Source organism: Procambarus clarkii, chromosome 77 (genome assembly GCF_040958095.1).
Source record: "Procambarus clarkii isolate CNS0578487 chromosome 77, FALCON_Pclarkii_2.0, whole genome shotgun sequence".
Lineage (NCBI taxonomy): Eukaryota > Metazoa > Arthropoda > Malacostraca > Decapoda > Cambaridae > Procambarus > Procambarus clarkii.
Genome location: NC_091226.1, coordinates 14,140,903 through 14,156,189, shown reverse-complemented (window position 1 = coordinate 14,156,189; position 15,287 = coordinate 14,140,903). Strand labels below are relative to the sequence as shown.

Genomic DNA, 15,287 nt, shown 5'->3' with positions numbered 1-15,287 from the left:
TGGCGGGTGTTTACATCCATGTCAGCTGGCGGGTGTTTAAAACCATGTCAGCTGGCAGGTGTTTACAGCCGTATCAGCTGGCGGGTGTTTAAAGCCGTGTCAGGTGCCGGGTGTTTACAGCCGTGTCAGCTGGCAGGTGTTTACAGCCGTGTCAGCCGAGGCCGTCACCGTGACACGACCATAGCTACCCGAGCGGGAAATGGGACGTAAAATGGTCATTGGAAAAGGTTAATGAAATGATACCGAGTCAATGTATCGAGGGAGTTGTAAATGAAACGGAATAAATTGTTAAGTGGAGTCCGCTTGTTGGTGTGGTGTTGTGTTGTTGGTGGTGTGTGGTGGGTGTGTGGTGGCGTGTGGTGGTGTGTGGGGGGCGTGTGGTGGTGTGTGGTGGTGTGTGTGGGGGCGTGTGGTGTTGCGTTGTTGGTGGTGTGTGGTGGTGTGTGTGGGGGGCGTGTGGTGTTGTGTTGTTGGTGGTGTGTGGTGGTGTGTGGAGGCGTGTTGAGCTGTATAGAGGCGTGTAGAGCTGTATAGAGGCGTATAGAAGCGTGTGGAGGCGTGTAGAGCTGTATAGAGGCGTATAGAAGCGTGTGGAGGCGTGTAGAGCTGTATAGAGGCGTGTGGAGGCCTGTACAGCTGTATAGAGGCGTGTAGAGCTGTATAGAGGCGTGTAGAGCTGTATAGAGGCGTGTAGAGGCGTGAGAGACATGGGTAAAGACTGAACCTAAATAACACAACGAGATCGGTTACAGTCACAAACCACGAGAGAAAACAAAGAAAATAATTAGGTGAAACTAAACAAAACTGAAAAAATCATTCCAATTAGTTTTTTCATTTACATTATCTGCAAATACTGACAAAATTAAATAAAAAATTTTGAGGTGTTATTATGAAATTATACATTTGTTACTAGTTTTCTGATGATGTAGAATATACATCGTAACGTTGATCATTTAATGTCTTTGAACGTCATTTTATGCGTTCATAACGTCATAACGCAAACGTCAAAATCCTGAACGGACAAATAAAGGGGTGCTATGTATCATAGGGATCTTCTATGTGTAGCTCGTTAGGTTAAGCTAGTTTATCATCGAGCGTTTTAGAACACTATTTTCTGTACGTTGTGACGACTCGAGAGGACGGAATGGCCAGCTACCCAAGCCGGGACGTCTCTCTGTCTCTGTCTCTGTCTGTCTCTCTTTCTGTCTCTCACCCTGGACGATGAAAGAAGCTGGGGACTCTCCCCCGTGGACGCGAGCCATCACCACTACCACTCGCCTGGGGACACGGCCGCCTCCTGCAGGAGGAGAGAGGTGGTTACTGCCGGAGGTGAAAAGAATTTGGGAGCGTGAGAGAGATGGGGGGGATGTGGGGAGAGAGAGAGTCCTTAGAACACTATAGCAGTGATCTACTATTGCTTAGAACACCAGATTCACTCACTCAGAACACACTAGAGACCCACCTAGCGGAATAGGCACCGGTTCGTCGTCCTCTTCGTCGTCGCGGAGGGAGGTAGTAGGAAGGACCTTCGTGGAGGCTTCGACGGCCGCCCCGCGAGCCTCCGCCATAGCCTGCACGGGTCCCTTGTAGTTGTGGGGGCTGGTGATAGTCAATACATCACATCGGCGTTTCATCTGTCAACACAAAGACTCTTATAAGTCACTATAACCCCACATGGGTCAATAGCCTTAGTCGCGGTGTCATAGCGATTGCTTAGGATACCCTCCCTTCGTATTTCATAATATTGGTGATAGTGTCGACTCGTATAGTTCCCGCTGAATGGCGACAGAATAGTGATTTGTTTATCTAAATATTCGTGATCGTCTGAGAGCATATTACGGGGTTCAGTAATTTTTTACATGTAAACAGGTAAAATAAACCTTTCTCGTAAACACAAATTATTCTCAAGTTTAAACTTTAATATAATAGAAATCGTTGGTTTAAAATATAACAAGTTTATGCTAAAAACGTTTATTTTTTAAGAATTTGGTTTTCTGTAAACTGAATTCGTGGGAACACTTAAATAGTTTTGAAATCCGTATATTTCAATAGTATATCGTTCAATAATTACAAATCCATATTATCATCAATAATACATCGTATTAATGTAAGCCAACAAAACAAAACCTTAACCTAACCATGAACAGAGTAGATAATAGCACAAATTGTGTAGTCATTCCCAATGTGGAACGTCGCTCTAGCGTCCACGTGGGGTGGACGCTAGAGCGACGGTTTCGCTTCATGCAGGTCGTAGTTCAATTCCCTACTGTCCAAGTGGTTGGGGCACCATTTCTTCCCCCGGTCCCATCCCAAATCCTTATCCTGACCCCCCCCCTTCCCAGTGCTATATAGTCGTACTAGCTTGGCACTTTCCCCTGTTAATTATCTCTCTCTTATCCCAATCCATTCCCATGAGCGGATCTCCTCCCCCGAGGAAAGGTTGCGCCAGTACACTATAACCTTCACGTACCACAGTATAAGCGAGGGTGTGTCTCCAGTAGCAGGTGAGGCGTTTGGCGTCGTGTAGCTGGAGGAAAGCCTGGAGGCGGGCGTAGGAGTAGGGAAAGGTGAGGGCAAACTGATAGACGTCCTGCTCCACGTCGAAACACATGGCGAAACTGAGGATGTTGTGGCCTCTGTGCTGCTCTGATTGGTAGTAGTACACGCTCTCTGCCGGCATCCTCACCCTGTGGTTGGTAGGGTCCCACCAAACACACACCCAAACTACGACGTTAGTACAACGTTCGAACAACTTTTAACACCTCCTAACCAGTTATAACATCACCCTGTGGTTGGTAGGGTCCCACCAAACACACACCCAAACTACGACGTTAGTACAACGTTCGAACAACTTTTAACACCACCTAACCAGTTATAACAGCCAATATAGCAAGTTGCAACAACGTTCTAATACGTCATAAACACGTTAAGCCAAGATGTAACAACTTTATTACAAGTTGTAACAAGCGGAAAATAGAGACAGTTTCGGTTTGTGTTTCCAGGGGTGATGCTTAGGTAGGGTGAAACGCTAGTGAACAAATCCACAAGGGCCGTGACGAGGATTCGAACCTGCGTCCGGGAGCATCCCAGACACTGCCTTAATCGACTGAGCTAGTAAGTTCAGTAGAACTTCGGTTTCAACCCTTTTAACCCTGTCGTAGCTCAGTCGATTCAGGCAGTGTCTGGGATGCTCCCGGACGCAGGTTCGAATCCTCGTCACGGCCCTTGTGGATTTGTTCATTTGATGCATCACGTTAGTGTGATCTCTGTGTGTGAAACACTAGTGTGTATCACAGATAACTTACAACTTATTCATCTTATCCCGTAAGAACGTAAACATTGGTGCCGAATAACATCAAAATACACATACAATAACATATAATCATAACAATATTCACTATTATTTTACAGTCAGGTCTCGAGTTGATACAAAAAACTCACAAGCATAAAATAGAATCTGTGGGAGGAAGTCAATATTCTCCCCGTTACCGGGAAGAGGACAATCTCTCCCAGGCACGAGAGGCAGCAGATCGAGTCTCACTTGCCCTAAACAATCATGGATTCTCGCAGTAAGACACTGAACCAGTCTCAAGGAGCCATGAAATTGGGTGAGCCAATTGGTAACTGTACTTACCTATCAGTGCCTACGGGAGAGTGAGGTCTAGCTCTTCATGTCCCGCCTACTAGCCTGCTGCGTTTCAACTTAACTACTCTGTCTTTCAAAATCATTGTCGAGTGAGGCCTTAAAGTTGTGGATGGAGGCGACTTCCATCACTTCTTCTTTTAGATCATTCCACTTCTTAACGACTGGTAATGAGTACTTTCTTACGTCCCTTCGGCTCATTTGCATTTTTCAGCTTCCATCTGTGACCTCGTGCCCTGCTTTTTCTCAATCTGAAGATGCTATCCTTGTCCACCATATCTATTCCCCTAAATATCTTGTATGTTGTGATCATATCCACTCTGATCCTATCCTCTAGGGATTGTGAGATTAAGTCCCATTAGCCTATGTTCGTAACTTAGCCCACTAAGCTGTGGCATCAACCTTGTTGCAAACCTGTGTATTACATGGGAGATTTCTCCTAAGCCCTATGGGAAAAAATGCACACTCGTAAGCCTAGCAGACAGCTTCATCACCAAGGACTTATACAGCCTCTCTAACCTTTCTTCGTTTTGGCGGAACAACACTCGCATCCAAAAAAATGCTTCCAATACCCAAAAGCTGCTGAGTTAATCCCCCAAATGGTTGAGGCCGAAGCAGGCAATGCCTGGCACTAGGTACTCACCACCTGCGGCGGGTATATACTCACCACCCGAGATGGTACATACTCATCGCTTGGGACGGGTATACTCACCACCTGGGACGGGATGTGGAGCGGACGAGCGGGGTGAGGCCCTCACAGAAGAGATTGCGAGACTTGTGAAGGTTGACCAAGTTGAAGATGGAACGCTATTAACAAGATTAACAGATTAGTTTCAATAATTAAATAATTGGTTTCAATAATTAAATAATTAGTTACAATAATTAAATAATTAGCTTCAATAATTCAATAATTAGTTTCAATAATTAAATAATTAGTTTCAATAATTCAAGAATTAGTTTCAATACTAATACTTAGCTTCAGTAATTAAATAATTAGTTTAATACTTAAAGAATTAGTTTCAATAATTAAACAATTAGTTTCAAGAATTAAATAAATAGTTTCAATAATTAAATAGTTTCAAATAAACAATTAGTTTTAATAATTAAATAGTTTCAATAATTAAATAATTATTTTCAATAATTAAATAATTAGTTTCAATAAATAATTAATTTCACTAATTAATTTCATGTCATTCAAAAATTGTCAAGGGCTCTAAGATAATTTTAAGAGTGATATGACCTCCCACCATCTCAGATTTGATCCACAGATGGATGAAATTGGATCCAATTTGTGGATCAAAGAGATGGATTTGCAGCAAGTTTTCACAGAAGCCAACATGAATATTGGCTTCTATAGAAGTCATAGACTTCTATAGAAGGCAATATACACCACTTGAATGGCTATAAGACTCATTTTTACAACACTTTACTAAACTGTATTAAATTTGTATTAACAGTTTAGCTATTTAGTAAATTTTAATTTTCTAAGTAACCTTGTGTTAAGAAGCATTTTATTGACACTTTTACTATCACTTTCATGTCAAAATTATCGCCTATCAAATTTTGTAAAAAAAATTATAATAATCACTTCTCTTGAACAAATCCACAGGAGCCGTGATGTAGGCTCGAACCTATGTGCTGGTTCAAATTGAACTATGAGGCTGGAATTGTGTGAAACCTCTAGTTAGGCTTCAGTGGAAGCCTCAGGAATCCTAATGGGTACAGTAGAACTTCAGGTTGCAATTCCTTTCACCATGTCCTGGTGCAGTTGACTAGAGCGCGTCTTGGAACACCCCGTGCATAGGTTCGAATCCCTGATCAAGGCTCTTGTGGATTAGTTCATTAATATATCACGATAATGTGATATCTCTGTGAACTTATCTTGAACATGTTCTCATAATGAACAGGAACATATGATCAGTAACAGCCTCGCTCCCTGCAGCGCCGAGGTTCGATCCCCCAATGATTCACGAGGTTATGTATTGAAATTTCATTCCGTCTTCATATCCCGAGTCTCGTATCCCAGCTCCTTGAGCTGATACCAGAGTTGTATGCATACAAATTCACTATAGCTTGTGTATAGTGAAGCTACATGTATACTGTATAGTGAGTATGTATGCATACAGTTTGTAGAGTGTGTGTGGGGGGGGGGGTGTAGGGTGTATGTGCCTGTGGGAAGTAGGTTTGTTTCGAGGGTGCGAGTGATATTACAAGAATATAACAAATCCACAAGGGCCGTGACAATGATTCGAACTTATGTCAGAGAGCATCCCAGACGCTGCCTTAATCGACTGAGCTACAACAGGCAGCGTCTGGGATGCTCTCGGACGCAGGTTCGAATCCTTGTCACGGCCCTTGTGGATTTGTTCATTTGATGCATCACGCAATTGTGATTTCTGTGTGTACAAGAATACACTTTCAAACTCTCCTGTACCACAGTGTACCTGTGTATCGTGAGATGTACCTATCCCCTCCCTTATACTCTATCCTCCTCCACCGATAGCCCGTCCATTCCCCCTATCCCCTACCCCTCGTTTTCCACCCCATCACTCATCTCTCCTTTACACCCCATCCATTGACCCTACTCCCCTTCCTCTACCCTTAACCCTATCCCTTCCTCACACCCATCCAGGCCTCCACCAACAGCCCGTCCATTCCCCCTATCCCCTACCCCTCGTTTTCCACCCCATCACTCATCTCTCCTTTACACCCCATCCATTGACCTTGCTCCCCTTCCTCTACCCTTAACCCTATCCCTTCCTCACACCCATCCAGGCCTCCACCAACAATTCCAATTTACCAGTACATTAACTTTTTCTCTCACTGGGGCTGTCTGTGGAGCCAATTTTTAATTTTCTTTTTCATCTCACGGCTCAAAAGTCGTGGAGGAGTAACTGTGTGTGTTCACTCACTCTTCGACAACCGGTTTCATCATCTTCTATGGCGAATATGTAATTTAACCAGACCACATACTAGAAGGTGAAGGGACGACGACGTTTCGGTCCGTCCTGGAGCGAAACAACATACTTTAGCCACGTTATTGTGACTCATCGCCTGCATGTAATTTGTCTGTGTAATGTGATCTGATTTTTCTCTAAATCTATGCCATCTGTGTAGGTTTCTAACGTCAGAGATCAATCCCACACGTCTGGAGGTATGGGAGGTCGCCACGTTTCGGTCCATTGTGGTCCAGGAGGGTTGAAAACGTTGCCATTTCCGATTTGTTGTTTAAGATTCGCTACCTGGAACAAAAAGTTGCAAGTAGCACGGGCTATGGCGAGCCCGTAGTGGACTTTTCGATGTTCTCAAGATGGGTAGGTTGTGAAGGCTGAGGTGTTTGTTGTTCTGGATTGAGCCGTTGATTCTCTCTGTTGGTAATGTTAAACTTTTGGGCAATCACAAGTTCCCTTTCTCGAGTCCTAGAAGTCGAGATGTACCCAATCGTTACTCCCCTAACACAAGAATGTAGGTATTGGTAATGCAACCCACCGTAAGGCCATGTTCATTCCATCCAGCGGTCGACCCTAAAGACGCATTCAGCAATTATAACTTGTTTGTCCACTCAAAATAGGAAGTTTTTCAAAGTTATTTTATTTTACCCTATTTTGTCTATTTAAGCGTAGGTTGTGTTAGGAATTTTGGTTCCTATGGCAACTATTTAGCATTTCTGAAACCTGGGTCATATTTTTGATGCTAAAAGTACCCGATTTGTTGTCATTTTTTTACCAGTGACCTTTTTTGACGTTTCTACATGTTAGCCAGAAGGGTGGGGGCCTGACAGCTGAGTGGACAGCGTTCGTGTTTCGTAGTCCTGAGGTTCCGGGTTCGATCCCCGGTGCAGGCGGAAACAAATGGACAGAGTTTTTTTGCATCCTCATTGCTGCCCATATTCACGTAGCAGTAAATAGGTACCTGGGAGTTAGACAGCTACTACGGGCTGCTGGTTCCTGGGGGATGTGTAACAAAAAGGAGGCCTGGTCGAGGACCGGGCCGCGGGGACGCTAAGCCCAGAAACCATCTCAAGATAACCCTCATGCTAGGCAGTAAGTTACATGCTAGGTTGCATGTTAAGCAATATTATTGCATGTGTTGAAGTGCCGACCTCCTTCTGTTAAGTACATCGCGTGAGTGAAAACATTACAGTCTGGAGGTGGTAGTAAGATTGGGCTCTGATTGGTTGGTCTAACTACGGGTACGTTATTAAGGCCTTAGTTCTGATTGGTCGAGGAGGAAGTACGGTTGCCTCAAATACAAAATTAATATAAAACTGTTGAAGAAGGGATACCTACACTGACAGGTGTAAACCACTTCTGTCTACCATAAACTGAGTTTACTCTGAACTTTAACTTAACCCAGAATTAAAGTATAGCAAGCTCATCAATCTGGTAATTTGACACTAGAGTTAGTTTAGTTCATTTATTATGCACCCCATACCCATCTTGTGGGTGGTAGGGGAAATGGTTACAGAGGCACATAATGGGCTCAGGGACTGAACCCTACAAATCATTTAGGTAAGCAAGTTTGACACTAGAGATCTCTATATAGACACTTAAGGCTTACCTGACCCCCCCCTCACACACACCTTCGTGCGTAGTTCATAGTAATTAGTGTTTAAACTAGTCTTTCAATAGCCTTGTAGTGATGCTATCAGCTCGGCTCTGTTATGTACGCGTGCGCGAACGCGTATTTTTTTGTTCAATTTCACAATTATCATTCTTTACACAAATTAAGAGACCCTTATAACAATCAACTCGTGCACTCAACACACGCACTCAACACACGCACTTACAGAGTGACGAGGAAGTCAATACCTTACTTCTCTTCCCCCCCCCCCCCCCTTACACCAGGCTCTCCAATTACGCCATCTAATGACCGAACTACCCCCTTGGGTGTGACCCTTGACGAGGTAAACCCATCACCCCCTCCCCCCTTCTTCCCCCTGAAACGCTATACATGCGTGTCTAGTGGATTTACAACCATGTAAAAAACATCCATACTATGTACTCTCATAAACTCCAAATGTACTTTCTTGTGTATAAATCAGTCTATCAAATAGAAACAATAGCCTCCCATTTTCCCTTAGCGCTATAGAAAACGGGAATGTCACATGCCAGCGGGGACTAATTGAAAGGAGGCTTTCGTGGATTTGTCTTTGTTGAATTATATGACCTTGTTTGGGCAGCTAATTATTATTTTTTATTGCAAAAACTGCTGTGATTAAATTCCAAATAATGACGGATCATGTCTGGTTATAGTATTTATTTTAATTTTTTATAATTACAAGTATTTTGTGTCTTCAAAAGATTTTTAAGATATTTATTAGCAACATAAACTGTTTGATATTGTTAATTCTTTCTTATATATGTAATTTATTAGAATACAAGATGGTGTATCGTGCTGTGTCCGGGTCTCTCTCTCTCTCTCTCTCTCTCTCTCTCTCTCTCTCTCTCTCTCTCTCTCTCTCTCTCTCTCTCTCTCTCTCTCTCTCTCTCTCTCTGTCTCTCTCTCTCTCTCTCTCTCTCTCTCTCTCTCTCTCTCTCTCTCTCTCTCTCTCTCTCTCTCTGTCTCTCTCTCTCTCTCTCTCTCTCTCTCTCTCTCTCTCTCTCTCTCTCTCTCTCTCTCTCTCTCTCTCTCTCTCTCTGTCTCTCTCTGTCTCTCTCTCTCTCTCTCTCTCTCTCTCTCTCTCTCTCTCTCTCTCTCTCTCTCTCTCTCTCTCTCTCTCTCTCCCTCCCTCTCTCCCTCACTGCTCTCAGAAAATGTAATATTTTACAATGAAGTAAACAAATATACTAAAAACATTCTATATGTAGATTAATTAATCATAATAATAATAGCTACAATATGTGCTGCAATTTTTGACGACATTACTTAAGTTCTCACGAGTATTGAGGGGTTCTTGAGGTGAAAGTTGTGTGTTCTCTTTGGCTGGTGTTCAGAGCGCTGCTGAACCACCTAGGGACACCCTTGGCTCCCCTAGCCCTTCAGGATCCACCTAGGGCACCCTTGGCTCCCCTAGCCCTGCAGGATCCACCTAGGGCACCCTTGGCCTGCTAACCCCTGAAGGATCTACGTAGGGCACCCTTGGCCTGCTACCCTTGCAGGATCCACCTAGGGCACCCTTGGCCCCCTAGCCCTGCAGGATCCACCTAGGGCACCCTTGGCCTGCTAACCCCTGAAGGATCCACCTAGGGCACCCTTGGCCTGCTAACCCCTGAAGGATCTACGTAGGGCACCCTTGGCTTGCTACCCCTGAACCATGTATCTAGGGCACCCTTGTCTATCTAGGACACGTGTGGATACTTGATCCTGTAGGGTCCATCAGGGCCACCCTTAGCCTGCAGGGGCCCATTAGAAGCACATTTGAACTGCTGGGCCTCACAGGGTTCATTTAGGGCACCCTTGGCCCTGATCGTTGTTTGAGGACCGATTTACGAAGTCCACAACCCTTAAGTGGGTCCGTGTTCCCGGACCCTATCTGAACCCAAGCTCCACCCAATTGTTGAACATCTGACGGGACAATATAAAATGTCTTCAGTGGCAAGGAACTCATGTTATTTAAATAGGGATTAATGGGCCCCACCTGGTGTATAATTCCCCAATTTTGGGACGGTCGTAGACCATCAGAGGAGCCGTGGTCTGGCTAGGGGCCCCCTGGGCCCCTGACCTAGCAGTGTATGGGATAGGAATCTCGCCTCCTGGACGACTTTGGGATGAGATAGGATGCATAATACGACCATGAACACTGTGTGAACTGTTCCTTCGTCTTCGTCAAGCCTCTTGGCAGGTAAGAGTCCCAATTCATTCTCTCTCTCTTTCAGGGATTCATTCTCTCTCTCTCTCTCTCTCTCTCTCTCTCTCTCTCTCTCTCTCTCTCTCTCTCTCTCTCTCTCTCTCTCTCTCTCTCTCTTTCAGGGATTCATTCTCTCTCTCTCTCTCTCTCTCTCTCTCTCTCTCTCTCTCTCTCTCTCTCTCTCTCTCTCTCTCTCTCTCTCTCTCTCTCTCTCTCTCTCTCTCTCTGTTCTGTGTTTCTCTATAATGTTGTCGCCTTTGTGTTCTGTTCAACTGTTATTTTCACCTCATGTTGATCGGAATAATGCAAAAACTCGACCAATTAAGTTTGAGGTTCGACTAGATTTGTGCACAAGAAAAATATCAAGTCCTAAATTACTTCTAAACCCAAAGAAGTAGATAAAGATAAGAATGAGAAAGTGGCTAACCCGAAGGACTTTCTCAAGGAATTTGGGTTTTATTGAACCCAAATTCTTGGTTTTATTGTTTTATTGAAAAGGACGATTATAACACTTGGAAAGGATATGAGGACAGACTAACAAGTAGGATATGAGAACTCATTTACGATGACGGGGGCTGAAGGAACTTGGATCATCGGGGAATCGAACTCCTGCAACATCCGAATCCATCGCTCAACCGACTTGTCCACAAACAGAAGGGCCTCAACCTTGAAGATTGCGACGCCTCTCTAAAGGGCCACCTTACCTGATCAGCCTTGGCGTTGTCGACGGAGAAATTAAACCAGAGTCTTGAGCGAGGATTGCAGGTATCCGGCCGGATGAAGAGGTCGTAGTCGTACTCGGCCGCAAAGTCCACACGCCCAAGGTTACCTGTGGCCGGAAACGCATTTATTATCCGGATGTAGGCGCCAAGTGACGTGAAGAAGGAACACAAGGATTAAGACTTGCAATCCTAAAAATACCTTTCAGGGATCTTTAGGATTTCAAAATCTCAGGATTGTCAGATCCTGAGGATTTGATCCAAAAAATCCAAAGGATTGTCAACATACGGGGGGTGGGGGGTGGAAGGGGGGTGTTACAATATCAAGGAGACCCTTATCTTAGTAAGATATATTTTTTGCAGGGATTATAATTACAAGAATGTGTGAATTACTGAAAATAGTATTTGCTCGGAATCAGGAAGTCTTAAGAACTGATATGGATATGAGAGAGAGAGAGAGAGAGAGAGAGAGAGAGAGAGAGAGAGAGAGAGAGAGAGAGAGAGAGAGAGAGAGAGAGCTGATAAATCAGAAGAAGAATAAGAGAGGGAGAGAATAATTGGGGAACCGGCTAGTAAAAATGAAAATTGAAAGAATAAGGAAAATATGGGAAATGGAAGTCAGAAAGTTGGTGACCTTAAGTTGAATGGAAGAGTGGAGATAAAAAAAAATAAAAACTAGATGTGATAGACAGACTGGGTGATTGAGAGTTTCTGATTCGCATGTGAGAGTCGATTGCAGGACTCCGCCTTTTAGGGAGTTGAATGTTTTTCAACGGGATTGAAACCCCTCACTGGTTGGCTGGATTGACTTTAAATTAACTTCATCAAGTTTATAGAATTGACGTAAGGTCATTATCAGGAGAAAGCACTAAGCCAGTAGGTCTATATAGCCCTTTAAACGGTTACGAGGACTAGAAAGTGGGCCTGGATGGAATGGTGCCCAACCACTTTGGACCGTCGGGGATCGAACGCCGGCCTGCCTGAATGAAAGTCATCGCTTGGACCAGTCCAAGTGGTTGGACTTGAAATTATTTAAAACCGTATTGAAATTTTTTAAAAACCATTAAATATACGCTAAATATGATGCAAATACGTAATTGATTGCCAATTCACCTTAAATACTCAAAATTCAATCAACCATTTGTACCTCGGTTGAATAGTAAGATAAGGATTAGGATTCTAGAGCATTCTTCAATCATAAACCCTGTCGTAGCTCAGTCGATTAAGGCAGTGTCTGGGATGCTCCCGGACGCAGGTTCGAATCCTCGTCACGGCCCTTGTGGATTTGTTCATAATAGACTCAGGTAGTTGTGCTTGCGGGGGTTGAGCTCTGACTCTTTGGTCCCGCCTCTCAACTCCGTCACAATGTAAATGAAGGAGATTTACAAGATGCTTACTAGTAAGTATTTATCAAGCTCTGATTGGCTATTATATCAAGGTCTGAGTGGCCATTATATCAAGGTGTGAGTGACCATTAATTCAAGCTCTCTGAAAGGCTTTTCTTCCCCCCACCCCCCACCCTCCCAATCAGAACTGTTTAAATTAAAATTACGAACTACTGAAGAATTTGCTTAACTATATGGCCAATACAACCTCTGTTTCAGCTGTAATCATTTAAATTGCAAGGGAAGTAGGGGTAGGGGGGTGTTATAGTTGCTGATATTTCTTAAAATGTGTCACTGGGGCGAACCTCCTTACTGACGTATGACATTCCCATACCCCCCATGTGTCATGTGGATAAAGCTGAGATAGGCTAACCCGAAGACAAACAATTTCTGCTACAGATATATACACCACATGTGTCTCTCCCACATGTGTCGACATATATGGACACATGTGTGCCAAAAAACCTCTAAGGCAAAACCCTTAACAAAAGAAATGGTCAGTTTTAACCAATTGTCTTTTTTAATTTAGTTGGAAATAAAAAAAAAATACCTTCGAACGAAACGAAAATTCAAATAGAATTTCCAAACCTATAATCTAGTTTAACAATAACGGAGCCCGCCCACCCAAAATGTAATTTTATAATTGTGTTTTAAATTCGAGGGAAGTGCGGGCAGTCAGGCGACAATAGGGAGCCCGTCTCCATTGGATTACCAAGCTGAATTGTTTCTGACTTGATACACACGAACCGTGAACCACAGGGGAGATGGTGCCACCGTGAACCACAGGGGGGAAAGGGTGCTGGTTCTGCAGAATTGCGTGAGAACCACCAAATTGGGTTTATACTCGCCTTAAGGCAGCTCTTTACCCATGCAAATGGGTTCATATTCGCTTTAAGGGAGCTCTTTACCCAAGTAAATGGGTTCATAATCGCTTTAAGGGAGTTCTGTGAGTACCTTACCGGATCTTTCACCCACCTAAAGAGAGAAGAGGGGGCCTCAGCATCACCATTAGGGGCCCCTCATTCCCTTAAGGGAGGCCCTTAACCACCTTTAAGTTGGTGATGCCGCTACAACTTGCCAAAAGAGCACCCCCTCATAGAGGAAAGACAAATGGTCTTGTGCTTGTAAAGCACAAGACCATTTGTCTTGCTTAAATCACTTGTTTAAATCTATGGCTTAAATAACGTATATAATTAAACATTGGTGTTGTTTAGAGAGGAAAATGAAGGGTTGGCAAGGTAATAATGCACTAAGAATGGTCGTTAGTGATACTCGCGCGTACTAGTGGCTTCACAAGATTGTAAATACTATGGTATGTATTCTCACAAACACAATGTACCTTCTTGTATATAAAGAAATAAACAAGAAAATAATAGCGTCAGTTGGCATTGACCGCCATTGCAGCAATCTCCTCCCTCCCCATCTCACGTGAACTTTGTGCTTATTACGCGTTGTTACGGTCAAGAAATAGTTATTTAAGTAGACCAAATTATAATTGTGATGCCGTTGTTACATTTGAAAGGCAAGTAACGAAGTGTGAGTGTACGTTACTGTAGTGTTGTGTCGTATAGTGTAGTGCATTGTAGTGTAGTGCAGTGTACCGTACTGTTTTATTTTTTACCATATTGTACTGTACGGTACTTTTGTGTAGTATACAGTACTGTACTTTAATGTAGAGTACTGTGCCATTGGCTGTTCTGTATGATACGGTACTGTAGTGTATTGTAATGTATAGTAGTTAATGTATTGTACCGTAGGGAACTGTACTCTACAGTACTGTAATGTATAGTACTGTAATGTATCGTACCGTAGGGGATTGTACTGTACGTTACTGTACAATACTATAGTGTACTGTGTTGTACTGTACTTACAGCTTGAATAAGTATAATTATTATTTAATCATTATAATAATAATTAATCCAAAGTCATCATTTGTGAGTGTAAAGTCAAACATTGTTTTTCATACATATGGTATATGTATGTTTCTCATACATTGGGTATACATTTTGGTGTACATATTTGAGTTTCAATAAATAATTGTCATGAATTACTAGAGTATCCAATTAGGTGGAGCCGACCAATGAGAGTAGAGGTTGCGAGAATGTGACGTCAAGTGAGAAATCGAAACGTGATTGGCTGTTGAGTCGACTTGGTGGGTGAGGCTCGACGGAACGTTATTTTGACCCCAGTATTGGCATAGTTGTGGTGTACAAGTTAGTGTTAGGGCGTGATGTTACTCTGAGCTGGTACCCCGTTACCCTTTGGGGTCGCTAGGGGTGACAGATCCCCTAGCTTACACTCATATTGTACACCCGCAAAACGCCAATACATAGGGTCAAAAATCTATATTTTACAGCAGCCGTATATACCCTGTTGGGGGATTATATATCTATAGGCAGCTATTTTAGTGGTGACCTGTAATGAGTACTAAAAGATATTTATAAATGTGTATTGAATTGTAATGTTTGTTTTTCAGCGTTATTAAGTGAATGAGGTAATGGTGGGAAGACGAGGCATCGCGTGAAATGAGCCGACTGGTGATTTAGGAAGGTGGAGGAGAGAATAAGGTTGTGGTGGACCGATGAATCAAGTCGGTGGCGAGCAGAAGGTGGTGGCAGATGTCCCGGTTTGGCAAGATGTGGTGCGTGAGTTAGCATCTATGATGGCGGTATGAGTTTAAGGCAAGTAGTTATTGAATATGTATAAGTTTAGAGGCGTGGTAATGTGGTACTATTGTAATTGGATAGCGT

The 15,287-nt window shown here is 43.3% G+C and overlaps 1 protein-coding gene across 1 annotated transcript; it reads right to left on the bottom strand.

The window, feature by feature from the left end:
- Positions 1-889: 889 nt before the first annotated feature.
- Positions 890-12,878, bottom strand: LOC138349647 (cytosolic carboxypeptidase 6-like). Its single transcript, XM_069313994.1, has 6 exons — positions 12,851-12,878; positions 11,138-11,262; positions 4,356-4,450; positions 2,471-2,687; positions 1,463-1,634; positions 890-1,297 (listed from the first exon to the last, which is right to left on the bottom strand). The coding sequence occupies exons 1-6, from the start codon at positions 12,876-12,878 to the stop codon at positions 1,080-1,082; spliced, it is 855 nt and encodes a 284-aa protein (XP_069170095.1). The 3' UTR covers positions 890-1,079.
- Positions 12,879-15,287: the final 2,409 nt, after the last annotated feature.